Source organism: Chelon labrosus (genome assembly GCF_963514085.1).
Source record: "Chelon labrosus genome assembly, chromosome: 5".
In the NCBI taxonomy this organism is placed as follows: Eukaryota; Metazoa; Chordata; class Actinopteri; order Mugiliformes; family Mugilidae; genus Chelon; species Chelon labrosus.
Genome location: NC_140341.1, coordinates 16,791,757 through 16,815,958, shown reverse-complemented (window position 1 = coordinate 16,815,958; position 24,202 = coordinate 16,791,757). Strand labels below are relative to the sequence as shown.

The following is a 24,202-nucleotide window of genomic DNA, read 5'->3' as shown; positions in this document are numbered from 1 at the left end:
TAGGATCTTAAAACAAGGCACAGGAAGGGCGGGAGCGGGGAATTCAATTTGCATTGCAAGCATTGTCCCCTTCATCCTTCAGGAACTCTACGGCCACATTACAATCCAATCCTTAACAGTATTTTTTTTTTTTTTTTTTAAACAGCACTTGTAAATAACTCCATAGCCTATTTACAGATTTACAAAAAAATATCTCTGTCACCCCGGACAAAATGCAAGCATCAAGGAGGTACTGAGAGCAAAACAAACCACAGCAGAGACAACATTGCTCTCCAGTATTCTCCATGCCTTGTGCCAAAAATCTGTGCAATGCCCAGAATAGTTAGTGTTAGCTGACTGGTTGACATGTTGACACAGTGGTTTGAGTTTCCTTTCTGACATGGTGTCATCAGCTGATTTGTAGCTGCTCTGACAAGCTTGCCAAACACAGCTCTGTCAGCCTTCAGCATGAGGAAACTGAAGGGAGCAGAAAAACCTTTACGTTAGCACCACACTCAAGTCTAAAGCTCATCTCTAGTAGCAAAAGCGAAGAGGAGCAGAGCCGAAGAACCTCTGCATGCACTGCACTGCCTCTGTTGCAGGCTGCATTTAGAAGGAGAAAAGCCTAAGAGATCAGCTCAGCAGCTTGGCAGCAGAAGCTAACTAGCCGCTCTAGATGGGGCGCCTTCAGCATCTCCGCTGCAGCAGGGTGTGCTTCCAATCTTGGCCACAGGGCAGCCACTGGTTTCTGTACTGTCACCACTGCAGGGGCTCGCAGGTGCAGAAAAACTCTGGCCGCGTTGCCTCTTCTTGTTCAGTTCCTCCCATTTGGACCTGTTAGCTTTGACCGTGTCAAGCATCGGCTGAAGTTTAGGATTCAACTTGACCAGAGTCTAGAGAAAAAAACGAGAGGAAGAGGGAGAAAGATGAGAACGCCTGAAGTACATGTGCAATACAGTGCTCAAACTATTTATTAAAGTACCAGTAGCCTACGTAGGATTTCGTTTCACCTAGTGGTGAAGTGGCAGATTGCAACCAGCTGAATACCTCTCCCTTTCCAGTAGTATAGGAATGCCCCTCTCCACGTATAAACATGGGGGGCCCTCTGTGGAAGAGGATATGCTGTAGCTTATCGCTATTTTGGCGGCCATGTTAGGCTTGATTCATCAACATGGTATCATGGTATTAAGAAGCTGTTACTGTTTTCCACATGAGCTCCGTAGTGTAGCATGTTAGCCCAAAGCATGAACCCAGTATATAGCTACAGAATGAAATGTTAGTCACCATCAGTCGGTAGCATGTTAGCCCAAAGCATGAACCTAGTATATAGCTATAGAATGAAATGTTAGTCACCATCAGTCACCGACTTTGGTTCCTATCACCAAGTTACAATACTGGTGGGGGGTCTGGAGCATCGGGGGAACCCAGATGAAGTGACTGTGGCAAAGAGCTAGTTCAGTTTATACAATAGTAATAGTTTTATGTTCAGTTTGCTTGACTCAGAAATATTTGGGGTGGGAAGGGGTTAACCTAGGTACACATACCTGCAAAGATCACGAGTGACCAAAAGCCAGCAACAAAGTAATGGGCAATGAGAGAATCACTTTACATGTGGACTGGGCTTTAGACTGTTATACTATACACAGATTCATGTCTGGCTAAAAGACCTGTTTAACTATGCTTCCTTCTATTTCTAGAAAGACATGTCCAGGTATTTGGATGAACAAAATATTTGGTTTACTGTAAAATAATACAAATAAATAAAATGAAAGATTTCCCCATATTGGATTTAATACTCCAAAGAAAGATGACAAAACATAATTAGCCGTTAGCTGGTGTGAGGTTAGTTGTCTAGCCTGGTTAATGATAGGTTTTTGACAAGGTATCTTACACGAATTAATTTAATAGCTTAACAACGTAAAGAAATTTAGTTATCAGTCTGAAAGGCTCACTAGATGACCAGCAGACATTTTACCAAAATAAGGCAGGCTAATTGGTAGCAATATTAGCTTAGTGCTAGCTAGCTACCTTGCATTCTTTGCTAGTGCGCTAATGTACAGCATGCTAAGCAACCATAGTGATATGACAAATTGTCGCTGGTGTTTACATGTTGTGTGTGCTTGTGTGGCACGAGGGAGGTGCCCCTTTATAAGATTTTAAATTTAGTTGCAGTGTAAATAATCACCCTAAATGTTTTATAACATTTTATACTTCTACTACTACCTTTTTAGCCTCCATTATTATGGTTTAAAGCGTCTTTTTAAGGATTTTGAGACAATGTTTTTTTTCAAACATTGCTCATTTTTTTAAAAATCGTACGCTCCGTTATGTGACTTGAATTTAACGATATTACATGAAAGGCTCAGAGTGGGGGCTAGAGAAGAAGCACATTATTCATCAAATGCTCTATACGGGTGAAATGAATGAAACTAGAAAGAAGGAAAAGCCGGCTACAACAATGGCAACATACAGCCGGTTGATTGCCGCAGTCCATTAAATGGCTGCTCTCTAAAGATTAGGAGCACATGTATGACTGAGATTAGTTGCCTTTGTCATTCCTCTGTGTTGAGCAGTAAGTGGCAGCGTAGTCAAACCTGTCTTCCACCAATTTAATAAATTACCAGCGAGACAGGAGGATTTTGTTCCTTCTGTTCGCTCTTACATTGTCTAATGCGTGCGCTGGATTTCTAGGGAAGTCTGTGTAATTAGTTATTGTTTCATTAACCCTGCCTGATATGGAATTATAACATGTGGGTGTCCAACCCACGAAACAACAGGAAACTTTTACACATATATTGTAGGGAAGCCACTTTTAATAATGAGCTGAATGAATATGTATGTACGCTTTGTCCACCTACACTGGGGATTGTGTATTGTACGCATGAAAAGGAAATCAAATCTTTTGTAACACTTTGGAAAAACAACACTAATCACGCCTGGAAATTAACTGAGCCTTAAATGCAGGCGTGCCGATGTGAGAAGCATTAACATTCAGAGGGTGTGTTCATTATATGAACAATTAAAACACGCGTGGAGGAGGCAGCCTGGAACACAGCTCTATATAGTGGCCAGGTTCATACATCGAGGCTGTTATTAAAAAAAAAAAATAACATGCTCATTTTTGATCAGGAGTAATGCATAATATATATAGTCTAACATGCGACTCGATATTTCTTAATATTTGATTTGCTGGAATGTGTGCGCAGCTAATTATGAAGCAGTTTACCTGTGATGCAGAGGAACATTAGAGCGTGACATGGATTTCCGTTCTCATGATTTGAGAAAAGTCAATGTACATCTCCGTGCACAGACTGCTTTAGTTGAGCTCCTATTTTCTGTCTTTCTGCTCTCACGTGGTGTTGTTGTGCCATATTATACAGTGATATAATATAGAGCTGAATAATTAGTTAAAAGAAAATAAATGTGAAAAGCAATTCTTCAAGCAAGACAGCTAAACATTTACTGGTTCCAGCTTCTTGAAAGTGATAATGCTGATAATTTTTTTGTCCTGTGATCATGCGTTGACGCGTGCTTTGGACTGTTGAAAACAAGCTGATATTTGCCCTGCAGTCTAATATTCATTATGGTAGATTTGTGCATTTCTTGCCTCTTGACATTTTTACTTAATTTCTTATCGTAGAACAATCATGCACAAATTAGACCTTTTAACTCATCTCACAAGAATTAATTATATGCATGTAGCAGTGATGTAAAAGAGATAATCTCAGTAGTTATTTATACACCGATAAGTCATAACATTAGGACCTAATACTGTGTAGGTCTCCTTTTGCCCCCCAAAACAGCCCTGACCTGTCGAAGACTGGACTCCACTGGACCTATGAAGGTAAGGTGTACTGTGGTATCTTGGCTGCCCATGACCCTTTCGCTGGTTTACTGCTTTTTCTACTTTGGACAAGTTTTGATAGGTACTGATCGCAGCAGACCAGGAATATAAGAGTTATACAGTCTTGAAGATGCTCTGACCCCCACGCCTAGCCGTTAAAATTGTCAAAGTTGCTCAAGTCCTTCCACTTCTGACATATATACGGTTAGGACATAATGTTCACTTAGTAGCGAATGTATTCCACCTACTGACAAGAACCATGATAACGAGATGTTCAGTGTTAAGCAGAGAGTTGATGTGTATACAGTATTTCATAGACCAAACAGTTAATTGTTTAATCACTTCTGAATACAACTGTTAGTTGCAGCCCTTTTATATGCCGATCAGGCATAACTTTATGATCACCTTCCTAATATTGTGTAGGTCTCCCTTGTGCCTCCAAAACAGTTGTGACTCAGCAGAGAATAGACATGGTCCTTCTGAGGGTGTCCTGTGGTGTCTGGCAACAGGATGTTGTTAGTAGGGGCCTTTGGGTCCTATGGGTTGAGGGGAGGGGCCTCTGTGGATCAGGATTGTTCCAGTGCATCCCACAGATATTTGATCAGTTTGGGATCTAATGAATTTGGAGGGCAGGTCAACACCTTGTGCTGTTCTTCATGTTTTTTTGAGTTGTTCCTTTTTTGTGTGTGTCCTGTCATAATGTTGTGGCTGATCAGTATAAATGTGTACTATTAAATCATTAAATCTTCAATTGCACGAAGTCTACATACAGCTGAAATTTTCAAAATGGAATCAGAACCAAGATTTGTTTTGTCTGCGGGTTTTCTAAACGGGAGAACTACTTCTCCACAGTAAACACCCTCTCTAGGATGTTGGTTTGCAAAGACTCCTTATTCCAGTGGGGTAGACTCAGAAGACGAAGAAGAGAGAGAGCGAGAGAGAGAGAGAGAGAGACTGTCATATGGTGGGGTGTAAAGATGGAAGGTTATATAATGGAGGATTAATATTCCACAAAGTAGTGAGCCACCACCAGGAGAAGGAGATCAGCGAGATCAAGAACGAGATCTCTCCCGCCCACGGACAAAAAACCCTGCCGCCTCTGAACTTCCTCTGTTCTCCCCCTTGCAAGTTTAATTGGCAGCAACATGATCGTGAGCTCCGTATCTGCATTCTCCAAACATCAGTCTTTTACACGAGGCGGCGTGGAGTCAAACCCCCCACGCAGACAACACACACCGCTTTGATGCCTTTTTTTTTTTTATCTGAGCTACACAGGCAGCAAACAATGGAGAAGCCAGAGCCCTGCAAAGATTAGTCCGCTCTAACTTTTGACACTGATCCTCGGATAATTCAGCAGGCGCGAATATAATCTGTGATTTGTTTTCTGCTCTTGATGACTAAGGGTAGCGTGTTCGATATGATGGTAAAACAGAGAAGGGCCTTGGTGCGTAATTTCACAGTACAAAAGCAGAGAGAATCAGCCAGTGCCTTAAGGATGAATGATTTATTTAATCCTTGACTCCTTTCACAACTCTTCTTCTGTCTGACTTTCATGAATTTAACTCCAACATGCCTCTCCTCTTAACAGGCCTGATCTCCTCACTAAGTCAGGGTTCCTTTTCCTCCCACTCAGCCGCCGCTGCCGGCAGTGGGAGAGGCAGGTGAGCCTCTGTTAATGTCGTTTGAAAATATATATATTCCTATATATACCAGCGAGGACACAGTGTAGATTTCAGTTAATTCCCTGAAAGATAACCACTGGTTCTAAGCCTGATCCTAATATATGCTGAGCTGGGATTCTTCTTTAAAATCCATCTTTTTTTTTCCTCATGCCTGAAGAAAAGCGTGCAGCCAGGAGTCAGTCCTTGCTAATTTCATTACTGCGCAGCGAAGCCCAAAGTGCACTGTCTTACTGACGCGGATTTAACCCGACTTACATCACAGCTCCATTCACACACTCGACTACCTCACAGCCTTTTCTCAGAAAGTGCACACTCACTCTGCTGTTCTCAAAAGAACAGGATGCAACCTTGAAGCTGTTCCAGCGCTTTCAATAAAAAGCATTTCTCTTTCAGCGAGAAATCTGCGTCTGCAAAGAAAGTCGAATGGTTCTTAGTGACAGTTTCATTGCCTGCGTCAGCGGGGTGGGGGGGGGGGGGGGGGGTGGGGGGGGGGGGTGCAGTAGCCGAGGAAGGACGCCGACTACTGATGTCTGAGGCGGATGTGTGACAAGCGTGGCACAATGAAGGCCTGAGAGCGGCAAGTCTGCAAGCGTTACCTCATACAGCGGCGCACAAATTCCATCAATCCACTCCAGCTGGAGCCCTGGCAACTCGTCTTTCCTGTTTCGGTCAAAGATGGCCTGCAACACAAAAGACAATTTATTTACATCTACATTTGTGCTCACGGTGAAGACACAAGGGCTACAAGCGCAGAGTCCCTAAAGTGCAGCTGCTCCCGCTTTGCTGAATGGAAATTCTCCTTCATTTCACCTATATTTTCTATTCTCCCTCATTCTTCTGCAGCCCGGACTTAAGAGGCTCCACGGCGGCTGCGCTTCAGAGATAGTTACTGGGCTACGACTTAGAAGTTAATATTTAATTTCCAACACCCACACACAGAGCGGTAAAGGTTTGACACACGCTGCAGACCTGAGGCTACTAAATTAGTTATTTCAGTGGGGAGGCAATGTGGCCTGGCTCGATTACTCACCAGCCATTAATTGCACACAGAAAGCTGTTGGTTTTCCTCTTTCAAAGGACTTGCAACACGGCTAAGCCTCAAAAACACCTCAATCAAACAGTCAGTGCTCTTCTGTTGGCTTTGAGGTCAGTAGAAATAGGTTCTGAATGAAGATTTCATAAAGTCTTTCCTTGAGGTTATTATTAATACGCTATTTTCTTTTTACACCTAAATGAGTAAGTCAAAACTAATAAAGTGCCAGTGCACCAAAACGCTCTGAGTGCTTACAGCTGAATGAACAGAAAGGTCAGTGTTTTTTTTTTAAGAATGACTGCTTCCCCCCGGCTCACAGTTTGCTCTTTTGCGGAGCAGCGAGCGTTCAAGCTGACCACACACTTTTTCCTCACACTATGAGACACGAGCTCTCATGTTTCCCCCCAGCAGTCAGTGGGTTTTTTTGGAAACTGCGGAGGAGAAAAATATATCTTCAGCATCATCAGCTCTCGGAGGTCGCAGGGGTGAGGGAAAAACTGCAAAAGGCACAAAACCGGAGACGATTTGATTTACTCACAGAGGGCGTGAGCTTCAGCTCCAGTCTCTCTCTGTCGCCCTGCTCGAAGAACTCGCTCGTCACCAACTCCGCCACCTGAAAAGAGAGGAAGGACCAGGCTCACATTCATAGATATTACCTCATTCTTTAATTATCTTAACCGATATATTGGTTGTTATGAAATATGTGTGAACTCCCTAAATCCCTGTAGCTTGGAAGTGTTGGCCTTTTGCTTGAGAATGGCCTAAATAATCAACTAATTATAGATTAATCAACTGCTGATGACTGATTAGCGGTTTGTTTCCGCTCAAGATCAACAGTTTGGAAATACGTCCACACCCTGCTTCTATAGACATTGAGGTTTGTCACCTTCCGTGATATTTCCCAGGGTTTAGTGACGGCGCCAAGGTCGCACGCCGTCATCATCATGGATCTGAGAAGAAGAAAGATGTATTTGACATGAAATTTAAATTAAATTTGAATCTATTCACAGGGAGAATAAAGACGATGCACACTACCTGCACATGTCTCTGTGACTCTTCACATTCCAGTTGTACTCTCCTTTGCTGACCAGCTCAAAGAACATGTTTCTATTCCTGAGGGAGAGGGGAAATAAATCTTTTTATGCAGCTGTAAATTACATGAAATCCACAAGGGGGCGGTGTTACCTAAAAGAAGGTAGTGAACAGTGTCCAGAGACAGGGCCCGGGTGGCTGTCACTGTGCTTCACTGTAAATGTGCCAGCGCTCTGGGCTTAACAGTTTAATAAGGAGTGTATTTAGCAGAACGTACTCGAAGTAAAGCGTGAGGTCCGTGGCCAGGATCGACTGTTTCAGCAGCTGCATGAGGTCGCTGTACTCCGTGGACGACAGGTTGGAGAAGATATTGTGGCCCTGCGGAGACACATACGGAGATAACATGATTAACATAATGCCCCTTTTCAAACTGCACACAAAGAGACAGATGTAAAAGACTACGCTTCCTGGATGAGTTATTGATTACACTGAGCACACTGTTTTATTTAAGATAATTAACTGAAGCAACAAGTTGGTGTAGAATCTCTTAAAACAAAATAATGATTTAACCTTACAATGTTCTGTCAGTGGAATTTAGTTTAATTGGTATTATGCAAAACAATATTTTATATATATTTTTTTTATTATCTCCAAAGAATCCAACTCATCCAAATACATAACTAGCCTTCAGCACAAAGTTTGGCCTAATAGATTACGTTTAGTTGGAGCTAAAGAGATTAAAACGAGAACAGATGTATCACAAACAAGTGAAAAAAAATTTTTTTTTTCAATGTGATTCAATGCAAATTAAATCCCACAACACTAAGGAGCTTTGTGTCTAGGTTGAGGTTAATCTGATTAACTGGCTCCCACTTCTTCTCAATAACACGAGGCATCACAAAAGTCAGCTCAAGTTTTAGTTTGCAGGCATTTTACTCAGCACTCGTCATAGCAGCACACCTACAAGCTTCAGTGGTAACATCAGCAGCAATCAGGCTTGTGGATCAGTCTTGTCCCAGTGCATCCCACAGATGCTTGATCAGTTTGGGATCTAGTGAATTTTGAGGCCAGGCCAACACCTTGTGCTGTTTTTCATGTTTTTTTGAGTTGCTCCTGAACTGTTTTTGTGTGTGTGCCTGTGTCAGGCTGGATCCTCCTGGGGACGGCTGTGGCTGTGGGGTGGAGGTGCCTGGTCCGGTCAGTCAAAGCTGTATAGTGACTTTTGTGACCGATGTAATTGAGTTTGTGTTGATTGGAGCTAATTAAAACGGGAATTTGATAATCTGTGGATGTGACTTTAGAAGGAAGTGTATTTACCAGCCCTGCCTCCTTATGAGTTTGAGGTTAGCGTTCATAGCTACATTAACCGAATTAATCCGAATATCTGAATATCAGGAGCTCACTGCATCAGGCTTGATCCTTTTTAAAACTTTCCATCACAAGTCTGAGGACATAAGCCACATACGCCATGCTAAATCAGTTCACGAGTACATCCGCACAACAAGTCAGCAATGAGTTTCTGTTTTATAGGGAGTAATGAATGAGAGCACAGACTTCGCACATTTGCACATTAAAATAATGACTTGTTATAATGATCTGATTCGATCTGTGCAGGGGAGGTGGGAAGCTGCAGCTCCCCTGCGGCTCTGGATAAATAAGCAACATATCTCCCTTCATCATTAAAGCAGGCCTCTCCCCAACATGTATTATACATCCATTCATCACTTAGGGCCCTCTCGTCTAAAGGATGATTTGTAAATTAAAATAACCACTAATTTCCCTTTAAGCACTAAAAACCGTGTCGACATGCCCCTGACTCCCTCCGCCAGCCCAGGAGTTACCATGAAATATTAAAGCAGCAGAAACACGTCCCTCACGTCGCGTGACAACTGGAGCAGATGAAGGAGTGAGGCGGGTAAGATAGGGAACGACTAGAGGAAACTGAGAGAAACAATGGAAGTGAGTGATGTTTGAAAGTTTTATTAATGGTTCGTGCTGGCTGGCGGATTGAATCCTGAGCTTTCTCTAGAATTAGCCGCGCTATTCATTTATATGCTAATTAACCGAGGACAACAGCAGTTCAAGCCTGGCATCAACAGGCACCATTATGATATTCCAAGCAAACATTTGTCAGCTCACTGTGTTGTCAGCGCCGCGATAATGAAGCCGCGGGAACCTACAACTAAGCCTCGTCTCAGCTGCTCCCTCAAAAACGCCTTCAATTACAACTTCACGAAGCCCAGTCACCTGGTAAAACGTCTCTCTCAACCAATTACCAGCGAATCTATCGTCTCTGTAATTACATTGATTTGAGGGCAGCGTGAGCTATTTGTATACTCGCTCAAATGTAGCACACTCCGAGGCTCCACATGGCTGCCTACAAACGCCGTGAGCGCAAACTCCCTTCTTTTTTTAAAGGACACAGGCTTTTAGCATTTTTTATTCATTTAGACGGCTAGATTGTAAAGTCACAGATAAAGGTACACAGGAGTATAAACTTTCTCCACAACAGGGGCGCACAGCTGAGCAACTGTGATCCCTTTTACCCGTCAACTCAAGTGTATTAACACAGTACAATGCAAGTCTTGTGACTTTAAAGCAATACATCTGGGGAACTAATGTACGCTTGTTTGTTCATTCTCTGTTAAATATGAATCTATCTTCAGCAGCACAACTCTGTAAACAGATGTCTTTGTCCTGGAGTCTCTGCTGGCTGGCTGCAATAACTATGACAAGATACAAGGAGGCGGCTATGACTTGAGACAAATAATTGTGCAGCACTAGTGTGGGTTGTAGAGGTGTTGGTAGGTTAATGGAAGCAAGTTTTTGCTTTTTGACCTGATTGATACGTGTAACTAGAGTGACACAGGACAGGTGTTCCCAAATAATTGGGTACAACCCTCAACTGTACCCGATTAACTCTGCCCTTGTGTACTTCACTGAATTCAGCCTGTGTACCTTCAACGCTCTGAGGAAGGCTAGGTCCCTAATCACATAAGTGTATTTTTATGATATGAGCCAAAGTAAATGTAAGTTTTTTTGTCTTTCTTGAACTATTGACAAGTGTAACCACCCTCCTGTGCATGTCACATCAGCGCCACTTGATTTCTTTTTATTTAATTTTTCTTTGGTGCAGCCATATCATATTGAGCCCTATCTTTACAACTTGTTTGCAATTGTAGTTGTTATAATTTTATTTTATATCGTTTTGCTCGTGTGCCTGTGTGTGTGGGTTGGTAAAGAAGACCTTATTTCTGGCATAAAATACAATCGTTTACTCACCCATATAGCTTTGGTGTCATTTGGACTCGTTCGGACGGTATTTAGCTCCAGTGGAGTGCCGCGTATATCCATATTGTGGAAGTGACTGGGGCACTGGCGCAGCCTCTAAATAACGCATTGTCTGCCGCAAAACTCGTTCATCTCACCAATATTTTGTTATGATACGCTAGTGCTATTCCCCGTTGAGTCCGGAGTTAGCTGTTATCATCATCCGAGGTCTGTAGATTGACCTACTAACCTCTGACCTGGATGATGTCATCTCTGAGGGCCGCGTGCTCCCTGCGACGGTCGGCTTGTTTACCTGTAATTTGCTACTGCTAGTTTTTTGCAACATGGCTGAATATTTTTCCGATTCTGAGGTTGTGTACGACGACTTTGTTTATGATGGACATCCTTACCGTTTTGAGCTAGAGTATATGGATGAGGAGCTCGTTGAAAGGAGGATGCACAGGCAGAGAGAGGAACTGCTGGCCAAAGAACAACAAACCGCGAATAGATAAGAGGTAACTCCGGACTCAACGGGGAAAAGCACTAGCGTATCATAAAAAAATATTGGTGAAATGAACGAGTTTCGCGGCAGATAATGCGTTATTTAGAGGCTGTGTTTCAGTGCCCCAATCACTCCCACTATATGGACATACGCAGCGCTCCACTGGATCCAAATATCATCCAAACAACTCCAAATGACACCAAAGTTATATCGGTGAGTAAACGATCGTATTTTATGCCAGAAATAAGGTCCAGGTTGTAAAAAAAACATAATTCCCCTTTAAGTTCCACAGGGCGCGCCCCCCAGTTTGGGAACCACTAGTGTAGAACCAGGCGCTTCAGTAGCACAGCCTACTATGACACTTGAACTGTCATCAATAAAACTGCCGGTGCATTCCCTGCTGTGACATTCAATGTAATGCGCCATGTAATGCACTCTTGGATACACTTAGCCGAAACTAAGGTGTTCTTATGCATCAGTCCTATAATAAACCCTACTTAAACCTTCATGAAGGTTACACACGGTCTGCTACAGCTGAAGAGATGTGCAATTGTCATTTCGGAGGCTGTGTTTGTGTTGTTGTTGCTGAGAGGTGCTTCAGGTGTTTTGCCCTTGTGATTTTCATGTATGATGGAAGGCTAAATGACAGAACAGAAACAGAATATTACACAATGAAAACATTGCGACACAACTTTTAAAACCACCAACTGGTGAATGTTCTAGGAAACCTGGGTCCTAGTATTTGTGTGGATGTGACCACCTGAACACTGCAAAGGGGAATTCCTTGCATCCTTGTGCCATATGTTCCCCACACATGCACCCAGCCGTCCAACAATCTATCAGAATAAGCATTAGATTTTTCTGCAGTTTGAGCTACAGCGGCTCGTCTGTTGAATCGGACCACACTGGCCAGTCTTGACCACCCATGACCTTGTTGCTGGTTCACCGCTTTTCCTTCCTTGAACCTCTTTTAATAGGTACTGACTACCGATGCAGACCAGGAACGCCCATCAAGAGCTGCCTTTATTGAGACGATCTGTCGTCTAGAATTCAAACTTTGGCCCTTGTCCGTCCCTTGAATGCCTACTTGTGCTGCTTCTAACAAATCAACTCTGAGGACAAAATGTCCACTTGCTGCCTAATATATCCCACCCACTCACTGGTACCATGATAACAATATAATCCGTGTTATTCAGTTGACCAAAGTTTATGACCAGGTGGTCCTAATGTTATGGTTGATTGGTGTATATCGCCGCATAATGCTAAGGGTATTTTGGCAAGCTATACCATCTATTCTTAATTGAATTTTCATCTTTTTTGGTCATGTGTTTGTAAAAATCTTAAAACAGTACAGCTCACGTCAGAGTAAAGAACATAAACTTCTCCCAGAGAGAAGGCTGTTAAATCTTTGAGAAGAAGTTTGTTGTAACCACCTAATACGAAAGGTATTGCACGAAAAAAAACAAAAAAAAAAACAATGCGCAGTGGTATAAACAGAAGGTGTATGATAACTGCATTGCAGCAGATATTAAACACAGCGCACCTCGCTCTGCAGGATCATCACAGCGTGGTTGAAGTGGTGGTGCTCCAGCGTAGCAGAGGTCCCATAAAGCAGAGCGAGGGCCGAACCCGTCCTGCCACACACGAAGACACACATGTGAGAAAAGGGGCGAGGGATAGCGTGATGATGGATAATGAGGAATGTTTAACTGAGTCTGTTGCTGGTCACTCTGATATGTCAGCAACCTATTCCTTTAATAAGAAAAGCAGCTGGAGAGTCACAAACTGCAGCTGAAAATGATATCTACAGGACGGAACGTCATCATTTAACGATCAAGACAGACATTTGCATTGTTTTAAAATGATCATTTCTCCCTATATACGTATATCCTAAGCTACAGACACAGTACACCCTCCAGTGAAGATGTGCTGTAAGATGCTTTGCCATTGACGCTAGAGTTCGTGCTCATTGGGCAAATCTGCCTTTATGTGCACAACAGTTTTGTGAGTTTTGTTCTCTTTTTCGTACCCTCAACCATTTTAGCACTAGCCAAAGGAACAGTCGTTTAAATTTCCAAACCAATAGCTGGCAATGCTGCTGTGCTACATTGCTGCTCAAAGGGGGTCAAACAGGTCAGTCACAGTTGCATTTATCATTCAACAAAAATTTGCTAAAAGAAAATCAAGATTTCTTTTAGCCTGTAAATAAAACCACAAAACAATTTAGCATGCTATATTCTTTTTCTAGGATGGTGGTGGTTACATCTCTGTGTCTCCTTGCTTCATCGTTGCGTTTGGATTCAATTTGTTACACTAACCGCGGTGAGGGGAGAAAATTTTTGCCTGTAAGTAATTTAATCGCAGTTTTACCTTGTGAACTAAGCGCGCTCAGAGTCAGCGGCGTTTACAGTCTCTTCGTTAAGCAGATTCTTACATAAGCCTTAAACAACTTCCCACTTTACTCTTGCTGATCGGGGGCCGGACTACTGCAGACTGCTGCAGATGGGAAAAACGCACCATAAACAGTGTGTAGGAGGCTGCGTGTTTACGTTCGCCGGCGACGGAAAGACAAAGCGGGAGCACTTACTTTGCCTGAAAGGCGTTGTTGGTGCCTCTGTGGTCCAAGTCGTGGCACACGCAGCCCACAATGAGCGCTAAGATCTCCACCTCTGTCAGAGTCTCTTGGAAACCTGCCGTCTGATTGGCACAGAGGAGGGAAATGAGAAAGGACACTGTTAGCGCTAGGGCCGGATCTCTCGCTCTCTTATTATTCTACGAAGCTGTGAGGAGCACATTGAATAAAAATGGAAAAACACACACACAACGGCAGCAGCATCATCCTAAAAAAAAAAAAACAGCATCTTCCTAAAATGCCACTGGGACTGCAGTAACACAGGCACACAGCTTGGATGAATGAGCTCTGGAGGCCATGTGCTGAGTGAGTCACTATAGGTCATTGTAGGCATAGCGGCAAAGATAGCAAGGCCCTCAGCCCTCTCATTAAAGCAAATGGCAGAAGAGTGGAGGGGCCCAGAACAGCTTACACACTACTATTTCATATCCCCCTGCCAATAATCAATTCAGATGGGACGCGGCGCATTTATGCTGCGCTTGATTAAATGAACTACAGCGGTGTTTACATAAGAGCTGGTCTGCACGTCTTTGTGTGTGTGTGCGCACGTAAGCCCGCGTGTTTCCCCAAGGACCCCGCAGAAGTAAAGGACCTGCGTGAGGCGAGTCTCTTGGGGGTCTCTGTTCAAACAAACACAACTAGCTGTTTGCGCAGTTGGTAACACGGCGAGTCGTGATTTAAATCTGACTCAGGCGAACATGGGTCAAACTGAATTGTAATCCCTTTCCTGAAATAAAAGCAGAATTTCTGTGAACTCATCAGATACCAGCTGACTGGTGATGTCCGTGGTGATGTCCACGCAGGTGAACAAGGAGGCCACTGTACCTGCCTGACACTTTTACTGAGTTTTACTCAGAATCAATTTGCTGTAGCTACCTTCAGTCACAGAATGACTGAGGTTATTTATTTAAATCAAAGCATAAAAAAATCCTTCATTCAAGTATCATTGTGATTAAGAGTGAACGAAATAGGAATGTTATTAATAGGTGCAAAAAAGACTCGTTAAATGTAGAAGCCACTAGTAGGCTTTTTGCACTCGGCTATTTACACCCCCATCACGCTGAGCAGAAAGGCTTTAGGTTAGATGAAGTCTAATACATTTGCAGGAGGTTGGGGTTGAAGAACGGGCCAAACACAAGACTTTCACCTGGGTGGTGGCTGGGGTTTATGTCCAGTCAGAAGCCACATGTCAGCTTATTCATTTTAGACTTAGTGGAGTTATTTTTTTCCATTTTGTTTTTCAGGTTTCAGTTGCAGCAGCAGGCAACAAAAGGCAACAAACCACTTGTTTGAATGTCTTCCTGTTGGGTACATTGTTGTCTACTGACACCTGCGTGAGTGTGCCAATATTTATGCAGGATTTTATCTAAAAAGTGAATTTAATATGTAAACAATGTTGCATTAAACTTGCTGTTCCTCCACCCTATACCTAAACACAGAACTTGTATTAACATCCTCCTAATGAACAAGACTTTTTGTACCGGTGATCTAACTAAAACCTAATGGGCATGTATAGTGTGTGTAATTAAAGACAGGAATCCTCAGTGCTGCTCAGATAAATTGAGAGTGTAATTTGTGATGTATGTATAGTAATCTGGATTATTTACCGTCAGCATGGCGAACATGCACTGGCAGACGTTGAACGCGTGCCTCCAGTTGTGGTAGAGGACCATTCTGTAGTTTTTCCTGACAGTCAGCAGCCATCTGCACAGTGTCTGGAGGGAGAGGACAGGCAGAGGGATGAGCACGTGGGTCAGCGGTCGGGACAGACTCAAACAAGCGGTCAAAGGAAAGCGGTGCGGACGAAGTCGGCGGCCTCACCTCGTAGTCGATCTTGAATTTCTGCACCATTCCTAACTCCATGAACATTCTCAGAGCGGCCGTGATCATGGCGTCCACGTCCAGGGAGAAATCATCAAAGGAGAGCTTGTCAATGCCCAGCTCGCAGACCAGGGGGATGTTAGCGGCCTGTTTCATCATGGCCGCCGAAAAAAAACGTTGAGGAGGAAGGAGAGTTCACAGAGCAAGAAGAAGATGGAGAGGTCAGAGCATGCTGTGCCATTTTCAGATGATGCATGGAAATATGGAGACATGCTAATTAAGACTCTGAGGCCTCATTTGGAGAGGGTTAAGATTAATGAGGGAGCGTTACTGAAGGATTTCACAGTTGTTTACTTTCAGAGCTCATTGACAAATGTAGCCAGCGTAGTCTTTTTTATTTTTTTTCATTGTTATTCATATAAAAACAAGTACAAGATTCCAATTAACTATATTCACATTGAAGCATGTCTTCTATTTTTAATGTGATCTAATGAGCACAATGACTGTCTGGGCAGGATACCGTCAGCATTTATAATATGACCATTTCAAGCTTTCTAGCCTCTTATCTGTGTCACAGTTTCAGCCGTGCAGCTGTGTTCCTCTGCTCTCTCTAATAAACCCAAGGTTCCCCCCTCACGACAACATTTGCCTGTCAGGTCAGCAGGTATTCTCCTCTTCTTAACTCACAGCCGCGGGTTACAAAATGTCAGCCAGGTTTTGTTTGTCGCTGCCATTTGCACACACCGGTGGAATCCCAGGCAAGTGAACTCAATAAGTCTCCATATGTAGAGCAGTTATGAAAGAAAGTAGGGGGGAAGGGGGCGAGGAGGGGAGGGATGCAGGAGGCAGAGCGCGGTGCTGGATGAGGGGGCTGAAAGATCACACAGGCACACTAGAGAGCGGGGATCCTACTATGGCCACAGGGGAAAATCCTACACATGAAAGTGCGGGAAAATAGGTCATTTCTATATTTCAGAAATGTCATGCCAATTAAAAATGTAGATATTTTCAATGTCTTCATCTTTATAAATAATGCATCGGTAATGATTGCCTATTGATTGGAGTAATCCATTTCAAATGCCACAATTAGTTTATTTTCGCTGGGGAATTCTCGGCCCACATTTGTGCTCGCGTCCTGCCGCGGTTCTTTGGGGGAACTACAAAATTAAGTCTCGACGACAGGCTGCCAATAACCTCTTTCGGTTGGCGTTTTTTTCTTTCATTTCCCATTAAAGTTAACAAGAAATTGCTATTTAGTAAGTTAAAACTTATTCAAAGGGCGTGCAATTCGAACCAAATACGACGTGAGCTAAATACCCAGAAGAACAGTCACATTTTAAGTATCAGAGAAATTTTTACTCTACGCTGGATCTAAATTTTTATCATCATAAGGTGGCAGATTCATAACAAGCGTTTAATGATGCTATTTTCTTTAATATATCTTAATTGGATTGACTATAAAACCTAGACGTCAGGGATTAAATCTAGGGGAAGAATGAAATTATATTATGGCAATTATCTACACCACCAGAGCAAACCTGATAATCAAAAAGTGTAAGCCACACCGAGAGTGTGTAAACCGGTGAAAGACTGCAGAGAAAACATAATTTCAAAGATCAAACCCAACAATGCTTTAGTCCGTCGCTCAAAACTTCCTTAAATACTTACCTTGTCTGCAGCCCTCAGCACCAGGCCTTGTTAACCCTACTATCTGACTTCTTGTTTAAACTCCAGCCCCCCCACGACCCTTCACAGGACAAGCGGAACAGAAGAATGAATGAATGAATGGGGTCTATTTTCAGCTACGTATTAAAGGCGTCCTAGAGTGGAGTTTCCTTGTAAACAATCAAGAAACAAACCAAATAAACTAAATCTGAGCGCCCAAAACGATCAGAGTTTCCGCTGAACTGCAGCCTAACCAGAGCAGCAGTGTCAGGAAAGGGTGACGTCTTAAATTTAATCAGCATCTTCTGTGGACACACCAACGGAGTTTACGTGATCATGCGATTTTTGACCCAGATGACACCGGTTTAAACCCATCCCAAGCCTTAAAAGTTCACGACCGACCATCATTAAATTTACATTTGACCCAAAATGAAAACTTGGCATGTGCCTTTAAGGTGTTTAATACAATTCCTTTTTTTGCAAAGGTGATTTTAAAGTCCACTGCTGCAGCACATTTGCACAACTATCGATCATACTTAAACATTCGTACATGCGTGCCACCTTTAACACACATTCTGTCCCCTGTTTACTACTTCTGTCAGCTGGGCGGTGCATGTGCAATAGACGCAAAGTAAACCATAGTGCTCATATTTGCAAAGATCTAATATGTCACCCAGTCTATGACAGAGACAGGGGTCTTTCTCAAGGCATTTGTTCCCAGCAGTGTTTGCCGCTGCTAAAAAGGATAAGACATTAAAAACAGGCAAGGTCTTGAGTTGTGACTTTAATATCTGCGCCGAGCTCGGAAACAAAACCTCCCACAACTGTAGCAACTGAGAGAGACAGAAATGGGGTCTGCTGGAACAAGTGTAATGATGACAACGGTGAATATCCGTTACCTTGAATTTGTCCACTTCAGTCTTGGAGCAAGTGGCGTGGTATGAAAGAACCTGCGAAATAATGACACAGTGTCTGAGCTGCGAGTTCTTCAAACCATTATAATGAAAAAAAAAAAAATGTTGGTATCAATACATTTTATTGCATGAGGAAGTTAACACTCGGTATCTGGAGCAGACTACAAGAGCTGCAGCGATGTCAGCCCTGATTCCATCGCCATGTTCCTCTCATTCCCTGAGAGAAATACCTCGCGCAGACCTGCAGCGGCTTATTTGATCATAAACGCTCATGTTTATTCAACGTTGCCAGACGCAGCGCATCTACATATTAGTTCATTCTGTGTCGCCTGTTTTAAAAGCTCTATCTGTCTCTATCTGTTCCCCCCTTTCTCCTATCTGGAAACAGCAGTGCTAACTACTATAATGCACCTGAAAGCTCCCCATTGTAATCTAAGTACATACTGTAAAGGCTGACTAGTGCTGAATGGCTACATTCTGCAGGGCAGATGAGGGATTGCTTTTCACAGCCTCTCATTAATTTTCAATAAAACCTTTGTGAGAAGGTTATCTACAAAGAGAGATCAGCACTTTTTTCATGCGTACATTCTTCTGAAAATAAGAGACAAAAAAAAAGAGCCAAGTGCAAAAACCCCTGAGAGAGAATAAAGAGGAAGAGGCTTTATATTTTCCATGTAGCAGCTGTTGTTTGCTGTGACTTCTGGGTAAATGTGTCACCCCCGAGCATATGTTGATTGGAAAGTAGAGATACCGTTATAACAAATGGAGCAGAGGAATAAGTAGACAGGGAGCACAGGTTAAAATCATCTGAAGTGAACAGAAATGAGATGAAGATGAAGATCCACATTTTCATTCATTTCGTGTTTGCGACACGTAAAGCGGGAGACTAAATGAGATAGAGTCCTTACATCCAAAGCCACGGACTGCTTGGCCCAAGACTTCTTCACCTGGTCGTACATGATGGTGTTGTTGATGCCCAGTCCGCAAAAGATCACGAACGCCTGAGGAGAAGGAACCAAATGCAGAACGGTGCCCAAAACAGACGCGGGGTACTCTGTGTAGAAACGAGACTAAAAGCAAGAGTAATACCTCAAAGAGACGCTGGTCTGCATCATCGAAGGGTTTCCCATCGAGCCTGTTCAGCACTTGCGCGACACCTGTTAGACAAAATGATACCGGTAATAAGACTCTATAGTGCACGCGACCTGCCTGCAGCTGAAAGGTAATCAAACCAACGCGCTGCTTCTCATTATATATTATTGTAAGAGGAGATGCAACAAGAGCTGGGACCAAAACCTTTTTATTTGACAGAAGTCGTCCCTGTTTAGATGGCTTCCCTCATCATGTAAATAAAAACAGAAAAGGCTCAGATAATAAAGCATAAACATTTAACTGATAGAGAGCAACTCTGAGGAATTATGCTAAAAAGTAATTACACAACAACGTTTGCATTTATCTCTTGGAAGTCAGACAAACCTGCCGATGTGACGTTTTAATTTCAACGTATAGCTGGGAATGGATTAGCACCGCTGCTAAGGACAGCTTTCACTGCTGTGCCATTAAATTTAAAATACGGGCCTGATGTTTTCTTCCAATCTACCGTTGCTTTCTTTGTAACGAGCTTGTAATTTGTGATGAGTTACAGCCTGGGTGGCCCTGGGCATACGCGGACTAAACGGCCACTTGGAGCCCTGCGGCCACGGCATTATCTTACTCTACAGCACAAAACAAATGTTTAAGTTATTAAAAATGATAGCATCACAGTAATGCAGCTCTAGCTCCGTTTTTTCATCAATGAGTTATGTGTTGTGTGACCGTACGGTTCAGTTTATTCACTGGAGGCGACCGGTGGAGGGGGTGTCAAATTTTGCTTAGGGCTTCACAAACCCTCTGGGCCGTGCTTGAGCTGCAGCCAGCTCAGCACTGCGTGAACCCATGAGGAGTTACTGTATTTTAAAACCTAGTGTCTTCTTCAAGCTGAACAGAGGCTAGTCGATCACGATCCACATTCAAAAGAAGAATATCCAGATGTGAAAACCCCCCAGTCGCACAGAGTCGTACAGGGGGCACCTACTAAATAAAGACTTGGAGACGGCAAATACTCATGTCAAGATGTCCCTTTTATCTGTAGCTCATTTTAAATCACCTTGTAGACATCTGCCCCCCCAAGAAAAGACATATCTCAATGATTTAGAGCTGCCGTACAATATTTGAATCGATCAAAATTTCTTAAATGCTAAATATATTCATGTGGGCGAGCGCTCTGAATTCTGACCCCACGAACTGCAAGACCACAAATGAAAATCAGCTTTTACTACGGTTATAATTGAGCTTTATTAGCATGTTGCTTACTTGAGGCAGTTCATTTGAGTCTTGTTTTGCTTATTTTAAACTTGCTTGTATTATAACAGTGATTCATGAAAGTCCCCATTGTTTTAGCAGTTAAAATAGATCCACAAAGAAAATTAATATTCTGATTATCGAGCTAGAAAAGCCTCCTCCATTAAATTTGAAAAAAAATATTTTAAAATGACCCCCAGAATCATGCGGCTAGCTGTATTAGCATGAATTTTGGCATGTTGTTGCATAAAGTGATAATATTGACTTTGTTCATTTGAAAATTGACATTACACCTTGTAATTACATGGCAGGATTCCTTGTTCTTGTGTTCTCTCTTTCTGAATGGGCTGGCCATAACCTTAGCAGATTACACAAGGACATTCATTTTCCAACCGAATGTATCCTTGAGAATTTCATCTCCTGCTGCTTTGTTTGTGTAATGGTTGTTCACTCCACATCCTCAGGTGCCACCCACACACCGCATTTCTTTCTCCCCTCACTCTTTCTGTTCTTCTTCCTCTCCCCCTCTCCCCTCCCCAACCAATGCACTTACACCTACGCGAAGCAGGTCTTAACCAACCATCTGCGGCAGATATGCTGATCACTTTGCACTCAAATAAAACTAATGACTTCCTGCGTCAGATCTCGGCGGACCGTGCTGAGCAGCTATCGCGGCTCCTCCCTGCAATATCCAGCACTAAAACCAGTTGAGAGATCAATGATTTATCAGAGTGTCAGTGTGGCGTTAGCCCGGGGCTGATTCACAAACACAAAGCACGCTGCCAGCAGAAGGGAACTCCGCCCCCAAGTGATGGTGTAGCATGGACACAATCGCACACATGCAGTCTCCTCTAATGTCTGCTTCGTGCAGCTGAAAGGTGCATTCAAGCGCTATATGGTGTCAGTGCTAAATCATATATCTGCATCACCCATTGGAGCCAATAAAAGTAAATCTAAATGCTGCATCATCACTTGTAAAATGGTGTTTTATAGTTGATATATGCAATTAAAACCAGGTAGAGGAGGAGAGAATTACACTGCATTGGTTAACTTACCGATGATTTGGTGGTTGCTGTTCCATATAGGAACACAAAGCACAGAGCGGATATGGAAGTCAGAGAACTGGTCTGCCTACAAAAAAAATCAGAAAGAAAACACCAGTTGAGGCTTATAATTAATCTGTATTTATTTTTTAAAAAAGCATTTCCATGCACTGTGTTGTGCTTCAAATTCAAATTTTTACTGAAGACTTTTGCTCATTTTAATCTATAGACATTAAGAGTTTGACAATACAATAGCTAGGTCTCTCATAATATATTCACCACTGAGGTATTAACTATGTATACATGCCTCCCCTCTAATGGAAAAGCAGTGCTACATGGATCTATAGGAACTGCTGGATCTAATGTACGGTAGCAGGCAGCAAGTCGACGTTTCTATTCATTACAGTGAGAACCTGCTGGTAGCTCTTCTGCCCAGCCAAGCAGCAATAGTAATGCTGTAAATGCGTACACCCTTTCACTTTTTCTGCCACTGTTACTTAGGGTTGACCACGTCAAACTTTTGCTTCTTGCAGCTGGATGCAGACTGCTGTGCTAGTCAATGGGACTCTGTTTAGATCCATGCAGCATCAGCACCGGCAGCTGCCGATATAGCTTGAAAAGGTCTTTATCCTACATAGATCAATTAACAGCTGACAAATGGAAAAATGGTACCACCATGTGGTGGTAATAAAAAAAAAAGGTGGTTATAAAACTACTGACTCAAGGGCTTCACATTTGATTTCATTTTCAAGAGGCTGCATCCGTTCTATAGACCGGCAGCCGTTTTAATCTGTGTCAGCTCTTCACACCTGGGAGAGTCCATAAGGTCACATGTGAGTCCTTAAGGTCAGATGCCAATCTTGTGGGAGCTCAGGGTCCAATTACTTAAGGTGTAAATTGTGATGAAACCATCTTGAATGTCAAGATAGCCACATAACCTGATAAACAGCTCAGGGATTGGATGTTGCAGTGAGACACTGATGGGCCCCTTAATTTCTGTTTCACACCATCTGTCTTGTCAAAATGCATACGTATAATACCATCCCGACATCACTTCCCAGGTGGATTCATTAATGAAGCCATTAATGAATCCCATGTGACTTCATTGACTCGAGTGTGACATCAAGGTGGGAACATCACACAGGGATTTAAAATCCACGAGATTCCACACCAGCCGGTGGAACTGAAGATACCAATTGGATTAGTGGTCTTAAGTGTAGCTTCATATATGATACCTGGATGACTAAGAATCATAACCATAGACTGTATAAATATGAACAATGTGTCTCCACTTCCTTGCATTGGTCAAACTGACGCTATTTTCCCGGGGATACGGGCAGCGCCATCTTGCCACTTTGGAGTCTGCGCAGTACGGTATGAGAGTGGACTACAACTATAACGAAACTTATCCAAAACAATGACACTTGAACACGGCTCAACATTATATTAACTTCCTAAAATGACAGAAACCATCCTTGATTTAGTCCCATCCACTAACATGGAGGGGGTGGAGCTTATGACCTATACTGCAGCCAGTCACCAGGGGGAGCTCTACTTGCTTTGGCTTGACTTTTGAGGAGCAGTTCCGCCCACCGTCCATCTTTATACAGTCTATGATCATAACCGGCATATTTCGTACATTTTCTTCTCCTATCAAATCCTAGAGATCCTAGTCATATTGTGTGGTCACCTCAGCATCGAAGCGAGGATCCTGGTAGGCATCGCTGATGTTCACTGGGAGTCCTGTGGAGGCCACCAGCTCTGCAATGCTGTTGTTGATGAGCCAGTCTGAGTAAGATGATTTCTCCATGCTGTCTTTGAAGCTAGGATCAGAAAATATGTTGGAAAGATGGCAAAAGGAACCTAATAGAGAGAAGAGTGCCCAAACCAAATGTGTTCACTTTAATCAGGAAGTGTTTGATAGTGAAAATCCACCCCTTCCATACCTCAAATGCAAGCTTGCAAACAGCCTCTTTTACATTGACTTGTTTTTAATGAAGCTTTCCATGCAGTAGATGTCAGTAAATGTCTTCTGCAGCTTATGAAGTAATGAAAAGTTCTTGCACTTGCACCACTGCTCAGACTTCCTATTTATCAGAGGGGGGGTTTTACCTTTAAGTGCAACAAGGTAAACGCTCAGCATGGCTCATTTTGTCTTTCAGGATTAGAATAAAGACAGAGAGATACTAATGTCAGATCTTTTGAACCCCTTTGATGTAGCGATACAGCTGCGTGTGGATGTGGCGCGCACGGCTCGGCCCGGAATGAACCTCCAGGGTGCGATGGCAAGGCGCCTCGCCTCCTTTTTCTTTCTTGATCTCCTTCTCTCTTAATTCTCCCCTGTCTCATGTCTGTCTTTTAGCAAAATTATCGTCCCCGAGGGAGTGGCTGGGGATTGTCGGCACATTAGAAATCATACAGTACGCTCACCTTCTGACACCAAAT

The 24,202-nt window shown here is 43.0% G+C and overlaps 1 protein-coding gene across 1 annotated transcript in view; it reads right to left on the bottom strand.

Annotated features, from left to right (window-relative positions):
• Nucleotides 1–206: 206 nt before the first annotated feature.
• pde11a (phosphodiesterase 11a) overlaps nt 207–24,202 on the bottom strand; it is a 35,641-nt gene continuing 11,645 nt past the window's right edge. The window contains exons 6-20 of the mRNA XM_084544232.1: nt 23,448–23,580; nt 21,770–21,845; nt 19,464–19,531; nt 19,283–19,375; nt 18,360–18,410; nt 15,796–15,942; nt 15,582–15,689; nt 13,930–14,039; nt 12,886–12,976; nt 7,848–7,948; nt 7,574–7,651; nt 7,425–7,488; nt 7,077–7,151; nt 6,102–6,185; nt 207–872 (exon numbers count right to left, since the gene is read on the bottom strand). Coding sequence (XP_084400358.1) covers nt 639–872; nt 6,102–6,185; nt 7,077–7,151; nt 7,425–7,488; nt 7,574–7,651; nt 7,848–7,948; nt 12,886–12,976; nt 13,930–14,039; nt 15,582–15,689; nt 15,796–15,942; nt 18,360–18,410; nt 19,283–19,375; nt 19,464–19,531; nt 21,770–21,845; nt 23,448–23,580 — 1,513 coding nt within the window. The 3' untranslated portion in view covers nt 207–638. The remainder of the gene's footprint in view (nt 873–6,101; nt 6,186–7,076; nt 7,152–7,424; nt 7,489–7,573; nt 7,652–7,847; nt 7,949–12,885; nt 12,977–13,929; nt 14,040–15,581; nt 15,690–15,795; nt 15,943–18,359; nt 18,411–19,282; nt 19,376–19,463; nt 19,532–21,769; nt 21,846–23,447; nt 23,581–24,202) is intronic.